The following is a 12,858-nucleotide window of genomic DNA, read 5'->3' as shown; positions in this document are numbered from 1 at the left end:
GATGGTTGCCACTAAAAAGAGGAGAGGTTCCCAGCTGATACTGTTTATTTCTCAGCTGCTCATATTAAGCACATGCTCCTCTATAAAACCGGAGTAGCCGGTTACCCTGCATGATTGAAAAAGAAACTGCGGGAAAGCGGCCTAAATTCGCTATTCGAGCATACAGATTACGTCTTTTTCCCCTGCCCCTGTTCCTGACCATTTGGTAAAGGGCCATTCTAAATCTAAACTAAATTTGACATATTAGTAAAGACAATATTAAATAGAGAATAGTCTGATGGGTGAAAATATGGTCACTTGATGAGAGAAGAGCCTGAGGCGAGGAACAGAGCGCAAGCTTTTTTTTGACTTTCTCAAATCATCAATAGCCTATAGTCGCATAATGCAGCCCAGATAGGTTTTGATTTCTAAGACGTTCTAAGGTTTGTATCATTCATAACTAAAGTTGTCAAATAGCTCTAAATCTAGTGTATAGGACCTGTTTCAAAATATCACTGTTATACTCAGCCACTTCATATGCTCATTGAACGGAATGGAAAAATATATTTTATATTTTATCCAGCTAAGTTAAATTATAATCTTCTTACTATAAAATCATATAAAATAATGGCATGGGACTTACAGTGAGGGAAAACAGTATTTGATCCCCTGCTGATTTTGTACGTTTGCCCACTGACAAAGACATGATCAGTCTATAATTTTAATGGTTGGTTTATTTGAACAGTGAGAGACAGAATAACAACAAAAAAAATCCAGAAAAACGCATGTCAAAAATGTTATAAATTGATTTGCATTTTAATGAGGGAGATAAGTATTTGACCCCTCTGCAAAACATGACTTAGTACTTGGTGGCAAAATCCTTGTTGGCAATCACAGAGGTCAGACGTTTCTTGAGTTGGCCACCAGGTTTGCACACATCTCAGGAGGGATTTTGTCCCACTCCTCTTTGCAGATCTTCTCCAAGTCATTAAGGTTTCGAGCCTGACGTTTGGCAACTCGAACCTTCAGCTCCCTCCACAGATTTTCTATGGGATTAAGGTCTGGAGACTGGCTAGGCCACTCCAGGACCTTAATGTGCTTCTTCTTGAGCCACTCCTTTATTGCCTTGGCCGTGTGTTTTGGGTCATTATCATGCTGGAATACCCATCCACGACCCATTTTCAATGCCCTGGCTGAGGGAAGGAGGTTCTCACCCAAGATTTGACGGTACATGGCGCCGTCCATCGTCCCTTTGATGCGGTGAAGTTGTCCTGTCCCCTAAGCAGAAAAACACCCCCAAAGCATAATGTTTCCACCTCCATGTTTGACGGTGGGGATGGTGTTCTTGGGGTCATAGGCAGCATTCTTCCTCCTCCAAACACGGCGAGTTGAGTTGATGCCAAAGAGCTTGATTTTGGTCTCATCTGACCACAACACTTTCACCCAGTTCTTCTCTGAATCATTCAGATGTTCATTGGCAATCTTCAGACGGGCATGTATATGTGCTTTCTTGAGCAGGGGGACCTTGCAGGCGCTGCAGGATTTCAGTCCTTCACGGCGTAGTGTGTTACCAATTGTTTTCTTGGTGACTATGGTCCCAGCTGCCTTGAGATCATTGACAAGATCCTCCCGTGTAGTTCTGGGCTGATTCCTCACCGTTCTCATGATCATTGCAACTCCACGAGGTGAGATCTTGCATTGAGCCCCAGGCCGAGGGAGGGTGACAGTTATTTTGTGTTTCTTCCATTTGCGAATAATCGCACCAACTGTTGTCACCTTCTCACCAAGCTGCTTGGCGATGGTCTTGTAGCCCATTCCAGCCTTGTGTAGCTCTACAATCCCTTTTCTGTTTGACCAGAAATCAAATCCTTTGCTTATTCCTCATTTTTAGGATGGAAAATGGTTGAAAAATGTATATATGCCTTAATATATAAAAACATATATATACTCTTAGCCAATCGCTTTGATTTGTCACCAAATTTCATTAGCTCCTTTTAACTTCACGTTAGTGGGGCCTTTTACATGGAAACACCCCCATGGCATTGCTTACTCTTTGGGGTTTTAGGCTGGCTATCTGTAAAGCACTTTGTGACAACTGCTCATCTAAAAAAGGCTTTATAAAATAAATATGATTGATTTAGTATTTCAGATTGAACCAGACCAGACCTGGCACTGTCGGAGCTAGAAGCACAAGCATTTCGCTACACCCGCAATAACATCTGCTAAACACGTGCATGTGACCAATACAATTTCATTTGATTTGGAGTACAGTAGGTGGTGGGTTATTGTTGTTGATGGTAGTTGTTGTTGATGGTTGTTGTTGTTGATGATGGTTGTTGTTGTGTGGTTTCATGTTTGGATGGGTAGAACCTAGGCTTGGGCAGTATACCATATACTACGGCCACGGGATGGTGTTTCAATACTGTTTTTAAACTATTTATTTGAAGTTTTTTAATACATTTGAAGCTACTTTTTAATACCTGCTGTCAACTTGTGCAATACATTGGGAGATAAAAAAACCCCACTGCGTTTCACCTGCCACATTATTATGTAGTTTACGGTAGTCCCCAGTCACATGGTGTTTTGTTTACAAGCAACGAAGAGAGACCAGAGCCTTGAGTCACTCACTGTTGAGCAGTACGCACCATGTGATCTAATTACAGTATAGAACTCACAACTAAATGTTTGCCAGCTAGATATCTTAGCACATTTTAGACAGTTAACGTAATAGTTATGTAAATGCTCTGCTGTTGTTAATTTGGTTTGCTAATTTAGTAGCTAGTTAGCTATCTTGCTAAGTGGTTAGCTTCTTCCAAAATAAAGCATTTGCTTGGTAACAGCAGAGAATCCCCTCCTGAATCAAGAGCCTTGCTGGCTAATATTCATTTTGTGTGTTCAGCAAACTGAGTAGCATTTTTGAATTACTTGTATAGTTTAGGTCAGAAACTGCAAAATGTTCAATGCGCTCATTAGCATTTAGTTAGCATTCTCTATGAGGATACCGTAGTACCTGTTAGCATTTTGTTAGCATTCCGGTAAGTGATGGTTTTTGGGCTTTAAATATTTTTTAAAATAAATACAGTGGATTCGCAAAGTATTCAGACCACTTGACTTTTTCCACATTTTGTTAGGTTACAGCCTTATTCTAAAATTGATTAAATTGTTTTGTTTCCTCATCGATCTACACACGACCCCATAATGACAAAGTTTTTATACATTTTTGCAAATGTATTAAAAATAAACTGAAATATCACATTCACATAAGTATTCAGACCCTTTACTCAGTACTTTGTTGAAGCACCTTTGGCAGCAATTACAGCCTCGAGTCTTCTTGGGTATGACGCTACAAGCTTGGCACACCTGTATTTGGGGAGTTTCTCGCATTCCCTCTCAAGCGCTGCACAGCTATTTTCAGGTCTCTCCAGAGATGTTCGATCGGGTTCAAGTCTAGGCTCTGGCTGGGCCACTCAAGGACATTCAGAGATTTGTCCTGAAGCCACTCCTGCGTTGTCTTGGCTGTGTGCTTAGGGTCGTTGTCCTGTTGGAAGGTGAACCATCAGCCCAGGGAGCCCAGCCAACAGCGAGTTGCAGTAATCCAGACGGGAGATGACAAGTGCCTGGATTAGGACCTGTGCCGCTTCCTGTGTAAGGCAGGGTCGTACTCTCCGAATGTTGTAGAGCATGAACCTACAGGATCGGGTCACCGCCTTGATGTTAGCGGAGAACGACAGGGTGTTGTCCAGGGTCACGCCAAGGCTCTTCGCACTCTGGGAGGAGGACACAACGGAGTTGTCAACCGTGATGGCGAGATCATGGAACGGGCAGTCCTTCCCCGGGAGGAAGAGCAGCTCCGTCTTGCCAAGGTTCAGCTTGAGGTGGTGATCCGTCATCCATACTGATATGTCTGCCAGACATGCAGAGATGCGATTCGCCACCTGGTTATCAGAAGGGGGAAAGGAGAAGATTAGTTGTGTGTCGTCTGCGTAGCAATGATAGGAGAGGCCATGTGAGGATATGACAGAGCCAAGTGACTTGGTGTATAGCGAGAATAGGAGAGGGCCTAGAACTGAGCCCTGGGGGACACCAGTGGTGAGAGCACGTGGTGCGGAGACAGCTTCTCGCCACGCCACTTGGTAGGAGCGACCGGTCAGGTAGGACGCAATCCAAGAGTGAGCCGCGCCGGAGATGCCCAGCTCGGAGAGGGTGGAGAGGAGGATCTGATGGTTCACAGTGTCAAAGGCAGCAGACAGGTCTAGAAGGACAAGAGCAGAGGAGAGAGAGTAAGATTTAGCAGTGCGGAGAGCCTCCGTGACACAGAGAAGAGCAGTCTCAGTTGAATGACCAGTCTTGAAACCTGACTGGTTTGGATCAAGAAGGTCATTCTGAGAGAGATAGCAAGAGAGTTGGCTAAAGACGGCACGCTCAATAGTTTTGGAGAGAAAAGAAAGAAGGGATACTGGTCTGTAGTTGTTGACATCATAGGTATCGAGTGTTGTTTTTTTGAGAAGGGGTGCAACTCTCGCTCTCTTGAAGACGGAAGGGACATAGCCAGCGGTCAAGGATGAGTTGATCAGCGAGGTGAGGTAAGGGAGAAGGTCACTGGAGATGGTCTGGAGAAGAGAGGGGATAGGGTCAAGCGGGCAGGTTGTTGGGCGGCCGGCCGTCACAAGTCGCAAGATTTTATCTGGAGAGAGAGGGGAGAAAGAGGTCAAAGCATAGGGTAGGGCAGTGTGAGCAGGACCAGCAGTGTCATTTGACTTAACAAACGAGGATCGGATGTCGTCAACCTTCTTTTCAAAATGGTTGACGAAGTCATCCACAGAGAGGGAGGGGGGGGGGGGGGGAGGAGGATTCAGCAGGGAGGAGATACCGCCCAACCTTAGTAGAACCAATATTTCTGGTACCCTCCTTAGCAGAGGCATCTGATTTATACAAAGGCACTGATTTCTCCGGTGAGCTATTTCCAACTCTTGGGATATGCAAAAAAAACACAATTCCTTTACACACAAGTACACATTTGTACATGTGTGAAATTAGACAGATTATCAGCACCTACCTCTGAAATTCCCTTGTCTTCTCTCCTCCAGGTGTTAAAGATGCTGCAGTGAATCCTCAGCATGTCTGTCCTGTTGATGGTGGGTGTGGTGATGTGGTGGGCCCACGGAGGGGTCGGGGTACAGGGTGCTCCGTGTCCCGGAGGGGGCCTTGGTGACTGCCCTACCCAGCAGAGCAACACCTCCGGTGGGGGTGCGACCTCCAGGGACTACTGCTACACCGCCCGTATCCGCTCCACCGTGCTCCAGGGCCTGCCCTTTGGAGGGGTGCCCACCGTCCTCGCACTCGACTTCATGTGCTTCCTGGTGAGTATAAAAAAAACACAGAGTTCAAAGGTCAAACGAAGATGAGGATACAATATTATACAGCCGTATACATCGGAAATGTTTCTTCAGCCTTCACCCCACACACAACATACAGAGTAGTACAGATCTGAGAATAGATCCATCCATTCTTATGTTAGACACCGACTTCAGATTTTTAGTAGGGCCCTAAGTTTTCTATTGACCACTTGATCTGGCCTGGTTACGGGGCTAGCTCTCACATCAGGTCTCATGCTCAGGAAAAACTCTGTGAAGTATCTAGATGTGTTTTCCTTCAGACAGACGAAACTGTGTTATGAGGAAGTGTGCTTAACTGGTTAGATGTGTACAAAAACAGCTTTTAGCTGACATAGAACAGCCCCTCAAGGAATTTCACTTCTCAAAAGTACCATATTTGAGAAGGCAGCCTAATGTATGGTGAGGCTACTCTCTACCCCCCCCCCCCCCCCCTACTGAACCTCTCCCACCCTACTGAAGACAAAGGATGAGCTTTTGACAAGCGGTCAGTTCTGTGTTTGTTTTAACGTGTGTATGTGTTACCATCCTAGGTCCTCCTGTTTGTATTCTCCATCTTAAGGAAGGTAGCGTGGGACTACGGCCGCTTAGCGCTGGTCACTGACGCAGACAGGTAAATCACTACACTGCCTTCTTTACTATGTGATCCCTGCAGGAATTGAACCCAAGACCTTGGCGTTGAGGATTTGCCAGGATACGGCTAAGGCTCCACACTCTTACCAACTGAGCCTCACAGACTAAGAGACACACTGGGAAAGAACACAGACATGTTTAGTATGTGATCCCTGTTGGAAGTGAACCCACAAAGGCTGAGGAGATGAGAGGGGAGGAGAGGAGAGGAGAGGAGAGGAGAGGAGAGGAGAGGAGAGGAGAGGAGAGGAGAGGAGGGTAGTGGGGGAGCAGAGGAGAGGAGAGGAGAGGAGAGGAGAGGAGAGGAGAGGAGAGGAGAGGAGAGGAGAGGAGAGGAGAGGAGAGGAGAGGAGGGTAGTGGGGGAGCAGAGGAGAGGAGAGGAGGGGAGTATCCTTGAGCTGTTTCTACAACCTGATTGGAGTCCACCTGTGGTAAATTCAGTTGATTGGACATGATTTGGAAAGGCACACACCTGTCTATATAAGGTCCCACAGTTGATAGTGCATGTCAGAGCAAAAACCAAGCCATGAGGTCAAAGGAATTGTCCGTAGAGCTCCGAGACAAGATTGTGTCGAGGCACAGGTCTGGGGAAGGTCCCCAAGAACACAGTGGCCTCCATCATTCTTAAAAAACACAAAGCACTAGGCTGCAAATATAAGAGGGCCTGGCCTGGGAGCACACACACATATCGTGACTACAACTAAGTTAAAAGTCTTTGACCACACTGTTATTTTGGTGAGTAAAAACTCATGCTTCCCACCCTTTAATCAGTTGTAAAAAAGGTTTTTGTATGGGCTATGAAGGGACCAGTTTTTCTAATCGGGTCACCTTTTTTGTTTTTATCCTGGAAAAACTCCTGGCCTTCGGGAGGATGTAAATTCTGTCAAACTGCAGCAACCTTCATATGAATTATATTTAGACTAGACTAACGGGGTTTCCTCTACACAGAGACAGCAACGGATGGACAATAGAACTCACAGGGCAGAGCTTGCTTTATGCATGTTTGCGTGGTTTAGGCCGTGGACTTGCTCCCCTTTTGACAGCGGAGAGAAAAAATTGTAATTGTAGAGTTAATTTCCTGCAATTCTGCGCATTTTTCTATGGGGGCGTAGAGAAAATGTTGCCATTATTAAAGCAAGCTTGCTGCAATTCTACACGTTTTTGCCATGGGGCAGAGAGAAGATTTAGCGATTTTTAGCTGTATGCACCTGCTGTTGTTAGTAGACTACAGTTTGACTGAAAAAACATCTCGTGTTCATCCCATACAGCATCTCTAAGGTTTAGGTCTAGCCGAAGCTGCTGTAACGTTTTATGTAGAGAGTTTTTTGCTTGTCTGTCGAGTGATGTATCGTCACGTTTGCTAAATAAATACAGAGGGGAAAAAAGCACACTTGAGGGAGAACAATGCGCTGCGTCTTCATGTCACTTTTAATGGATGATTCGTTGGAATCATTCGGAATTCATTTCGACATCCCAGTGAAGACAGTAGACATGTCCATATGCTCAGCAAGTCAGGCAATGTAAATGGCAATTACCTCTGCAAGCTGACACAGACCTTCGTTCATTAGGCTACATGATCAATGCTGTTTTTTTCCCAGAAGCTTGAATCTGATGTGGCGATGAAAGGGGTTCTTCAACAAAAAAACTCCTCCTTATTGTCGTTAGCGTTAGCACTTCTGGCGGAGAAAACTGCACTCTGGTAGCTAGCTAGCTACTTGCTACTGAAGTTAGCAAGGCAAATTGAAATATATTACACTAATCTGACAAGTTCTAAAACCAAGAAATAATATAAACTCAGCAAAAAAAGAAACCTTTTTCAGGATCCTGTCTTTCAAAGATAATTCGTAAAAATCCAAATAACTTCACAGATCTTCATTATGAAGGGTTTAAACACTGTTTCCCATGCTTCTTCAATGAACCATAAACAATTAATGAACATGCACCTGTGGAACGGTCATTAAGACACTAACAGCTTAACAATTAAGGTCACAGTTATGAAAACATAGCACACTAAAGAGGCCTTTCTACTGACTCTGAAAAACACCAAAAGAAAGATGCCCAGGGTCCCTGCTCATCTGCATGAACGTGCCTTAGGCATGCTGCAAGGAGGCATGAGGACTGCAGATGTGGCCAGGGCAATAAATTGCAATGTCCGTACTGTGAGACGCCTAAGACAGCGCTACAGGGAGACAGGACGGACAGCTGATTGTCCTCGCAGTGGCAGACCACGTGTAACAACACCTGCACAGGATCAGTACATCCGAACATCACACCTGCGGGACAGGTACAGGATGGCAACAACAACTGCCCGAGTTACACCAGGAACGCACAATCCCTCCATCAGTGCTCAGACTGTCTGCAATAGGCTGAGAGAGGCTGGACTGAGGGCTTGTAGGCCTATTGTAAGGCAGGCCTTCACCAGACATCACTGGCAACAACGTCATCTATGGGCACAAACCCACCGTCGCTGGACCAGACAGGACTGGCAAAAAGAGCTCTTCACTGACGAGTCGCGGTTTTGTCTCACCAGGGGTGATGGTCGGATTCGCGTTTATCGTCGAAGGAATGAGCGTTACACCAAGGCCTGTACTCTGGAGCGGGATCGATTTGGAGGTGGAGGGTCCGTCATGGTCTGGGGCGGTGTGTCACAGCATCATCGGACTGAGCTTGTTGTCATTGCAGGCAATCTCAACGCTGTGCGTTACAGGGAAGACATCCTCCTCCCTCATGTGGTACCCTTCCTGCAGGCTCATCCTGACATGACCCTCCAGCATGACAATGCCACCAGCCATACTGCTCATTCTGTGCGTGATTACCTGCAAGACAGGAATGTCCGTTTTCTGCCATGGCCAGCGAAGAGCCCGGATCTCAGTCCCATTGAGCACGTCTGGGACCTGTTTGATCGGAGGGTGAGGGCTAGGGCCATTCCCCCTAGAAATGTCCAGGAACTTGCAGGTGCCTTGGTGGAAGAGTGGGGTAACATCTCACAGCAAGAACTGGCAAATCTGGTGCAGTCCATGAGGAGGAGATGCACTGCAGTACTTAATGCAGCTGGTGGCCACACCAGATACTGACTGTTACTTTTGATTTTGACCCCCCCCTTTGTTCAGGGACACATTATTCCATTTCTGTTAGTCACATGTCTGTGGAACTTGTTCAGTTTATGTCTTAGTTGTTGAATCTTGTTATCTTCATACAAATATTTACACATGTTAAGTTTGCTGAAAATAAACGCACTTGACAGTGAGAGGACGTTTCTTTTTTTGCTGAGTTTAAAATCTACCTCAGTCACCTGTAGTTTGAAGAAAACAAATTAGATTTCCTAAAAATCACTATTCACTATCTCAATCTATCCAACAATGTCACCAACTCACCAAGCTTCTAAATCACACATCCGTAGTACTAGGTTAATTCTTTGATGGATGGATAACGTGTTAGTTCATACTGTAAAAGCTTTGATTGGATGGGAGGACGTCCTCCAGAAGTCGTCATAATTACCATGTAGGTCTATGGAAAGGAGTGAGGAGCACGAGCCTCCTAGGTTTTGTATTGAAGTCAATGTAGCCAGAGGAGGACGGAAAATGACTGTGCTGTTGAGACTACTGTAGACCTTCGTTGCAAAACAGTGCGTTTTAGTCCAGGTATTTTTGACGTGAATATAATTTGATCTAAAAAGGATAAAAACAATTCTGAGGAGCCTCCACTGGTGGATGTGGTAGCTAAGATAACTCTGCTGTATTGGGTGGCTAGGACAGGGCCAGGGTGATGGTCCATAGATAGGCCTGTTGCAGGGTGATGGTCCATAGATAGGCCTGTTGTTTACCCAGCTGCGTACCTGCAGGACTTGTATTTGATCTCATTTACAGACAGTGAATCCCGTTTGGCTTAACATCTAGGCCTAATGTATATCTGTTTTGAAGGTTTTTATTTATTATGAACCTAATATAAGCAGCCATTTTATGGATTAGTGGTCTTTATGGTTCTGATATTAAATAGACAATACTCAGACTAATACCTGTTTTGCGCACGACAGTATTTGTACTCTTGTCAAGCTTGTGGCCCTCTTTAGCTCAGTTGGGATAGCGTGGGGCTTGAAACGCCAGGACAGTGGGTTCGATTCCCAGGACCACCCATATGTAAAATGTGTGTGCGCACATGATTTGAGTGGCTTTCGTTGAAGGCGTCTGCTAATGGCATAGATGTGATATATTATGCTGTTTGGAAATGTTTCTAATATATCTATGTATAACCCCAGCCATAGGCCCTCTGTCACTGTAAAGAGACAACTAATATTGAACTCCCCGACTGTGATTGAACCTGATTAACTGCATTGATCACTAGTTTCTCCTCCAGGACTCTCCCAAGCTCATCTCCGCCATGTTGTTTTGTTTTCTCTCTGAAGACAGAGTCAGCGATACAGCCGTCTGGACGACCAGGAATAGTATGTCTTCTTACCGCGTCACACCGCTCATCTTCCTCTTGTCACATTGCTGCTTCTCTTCCTCCTTGCACTCCTCTTATCTTCTAGGAGCAACTCTCTTCCTTCCATTCCTACCTAAGCTGGTGTGGGTTGGGTTGGCCTCTCTCTCTCTCTCTCTCTCTCTCTCTCTCTCTCTCTGTGTCTCTCTCTGTGTCTCTCTCTCTCTGTGTCTCTCTCTCTCTCTCTCTCTCTCTCTCTCTCTCTCTCTGTGTCTCTCTCTCTCTGTGTCTCTCTCTCTCTCTCTCTCTCTCTCTCTCTCTCTCTCTCTCTCTGTCTCTCTGTCTCTCTGTCTCTCTGTCTCTGTTTCTGTCTCTGTCTCTCTGTCTCTTTCTCTGTCTCTCTCTGTCTCTGTCTCTCTCTCTGTCTCTCTCTGTCTCTCTCTCTGTCTCTCTCTCTGTCTCTCTGTCTCTCTGTCTCTGTCTCTCTGTCTCTCTGTCTCTGTCTCTCTGTCTCTGTCTCTGTCTCTCTCTCTCTCTCTCTCTCTCTCTCTCTCTCTGTCTCTCTCTCTCTGTGGGTTTTCTTTCCTTCTCTCTCTCTAGGATTTCTTCTTCTCCATGCCAGACTCCTGTTCTCTCCATCCTCTGTTTTTAACCCTGCTGCTGGATCTCTCTGTGTCGGTCTGTTTTTAACCCTGCTGCTGGATCTCTCTGTATCTCTCTCTGTGTCTGTCTGTGTCTCTGTCTGTCTGTTTTAACCCTGCTGCTGGATGTTCTCTCTCTCCTTAACTAATCAGCTCTATGTGCTAATCTATGTGTCGTCGTTAAACTCTCTGACAAGCAGCATGCCTTTCCTGTCCTACTGTATGAGTGCACCTCTTGAGGCGCCCAGCAGTCAGGATGCTTACAGGGTGGAGAGGTATGGGAACTAGTAACTACACACCTCACCCTGTGGTTGTGTAGACGCCGTCAAGCTCCTGAATCCTGACTGGTTATCCCTACCTACAGCTCCTGTATGTCTTAGTCTGTGGTGGTTCTGTACTGCTAACCACCTCTTCCTACCAATCAGCTGTGTCTGTGGTGGTTCTGTACTGCTAGCCACCTCTTCCTACCAATCAGCTGTGTCTGTGGTGGTTCTGTACTGCTAGCCACCTCTTCCTACCAATCAGCTGTGTCTGTGGTGGTTCTGTACTGCTAGCCACCTCTTCCTACCAATCAGCTGTGTCTGTGGTGGTTCTGTACTGCTAACCACCTCTTCCTACCAATCAGCTGTGTCTGATCAGCTGTGTCCCCCCCCCCCCCCCCCCGGGGTTTATCTGGGTGAAGTCGTCCTTTTAATGCTTTAATGTTGTACGCTTGGCGGCTGACATTTAGCAGAGGTTATCCAGTTCTTCCAGTACTAAAGCATTAATGGAGATAGCCTGGTCCCAGATCTGTTTGTGCGGTCTTGTTAACCCTTAGGGTCTTTGGCAAGACAGACTGTACAAACAGTTCTGGGACCAGGCTGTAATTGAGATTACTGATCCCAATATTTGATGAAGGAAATGAGTTTTGATGTGACTTTTACTAGTTCCCTCTGCCATATATTATTATTCATTAATCTGAAAGGCAAAAAAACGTATCCTGGATCAGCACTCCTGCTCTGAGACTGAATACTGGACCAGAGCTCTGCTGGATAGTCAGTGGCGTGTTGGGTTACATCACTCTGTCAGTGTTTCTCAATCCTGGTGCTGGGGACATTTTAGCACATTTTTCCTTTTGCCGTAGAATTCAGACACCGGTTTCAAATCACAGGCCTGATGATTAGTAGAATCAGCTGTGTTGGTGCTAGGGCAGAAATAAAAAGGTGCATCCCTTTGGGTCCCCGGGACCAGGATTGAGAACCACTGCTCTCGGTCTGTGTATTAACGACTCTACACATTGGTGTTCTGTTGTCTCTGTGAATACCCTTCTTTCTCTAGCTAGCATCTGTCATCTTAAAGGCCCAGTGCAGTCAAAAAACGTGATTTTCCTGTGTTTTATATATATGTTTCCACACTATGAGGTTGGAATAATACTGTGAAATTGTGAAAATTATGAGAATGCCTTTTTTTTAGTGTAAGAGCTGTTTGAAAAGACAGCCTGAAATATTCAGCCTATTTTGGTGGGATGTAGTTTGGGCCTTCCATGGTGACATCACCATGCAATACATTTGTTAATAGACCAATAAGGAAGATGATTCTAAACCTCTCTGCCAATAACAGCTAATTTTCAGTTTTCCCCTCGACCACTCCCACGTCTGCATTGGACCTTTAACAGGCTTGTGTCTCTGACAGAGAGAAACTCTGTGTTGAGGCAGTTTGTGTGTATCTCTAGAATCCTCAAACTGCAGGAAATGAGGCTGTAGAGGTTTGTTCTTGATCATTGTTGTCTCACTGATAGGGTTGGGGCGGTATTCAG

At 45.6% G+C, this 12,858-nt stretch overlaps 1 protein-coding gene across 1 annotated transcript in view; it reads left to right on the top strand.

The window, feature by feature from the left end:
* The window catches only part of LOC311101079 (CSC1-like protein 2), a 119,215-nt gene that overhangs the window by 44,737 nt on the left and 61,620 nt on the right, over positions 1 to 12,858 (top strand). Inside the window, exons 2-4 of the mRNA XM_084142131.1 lie at positions 5,067 to 5,339; positions 5,906 to 5,985; positions 10,406 to 10,444. Coding sequence (XP_083998257.1) covers positions 5,097 to 5,339; positions 5,906 to 5,985; positions 10,406 to 10,444 — 362 coding nt within the window. The 5' untranslated portion in view covers positions 5,067 to 5,096. The remainder of the gene's footprint in view (positions 1 to 5,066; positions 5,340 to 5,905; positions 5,986 to 10,405; positions 10,445 to 12,858) is intronic.

This window comes from Coregonus lavaretus (assembly GCF_964263955.1).
Source record: "Coregonus lavaretus genome assembly, chromosome: 25".
In the NCBI taxonomy this organism is placed as follows: Eukaryota; Metazoa; Chordata; class Actinopteri; order Salmoniformes; family Salmonidae; genus Coregonus; species Coregonus lavaretus.
The sequence above is the reverse complement of the archived record's forward strand: the minus strand, read 5'-3'. Positions and strand labels throughout refer to the sequence as shown.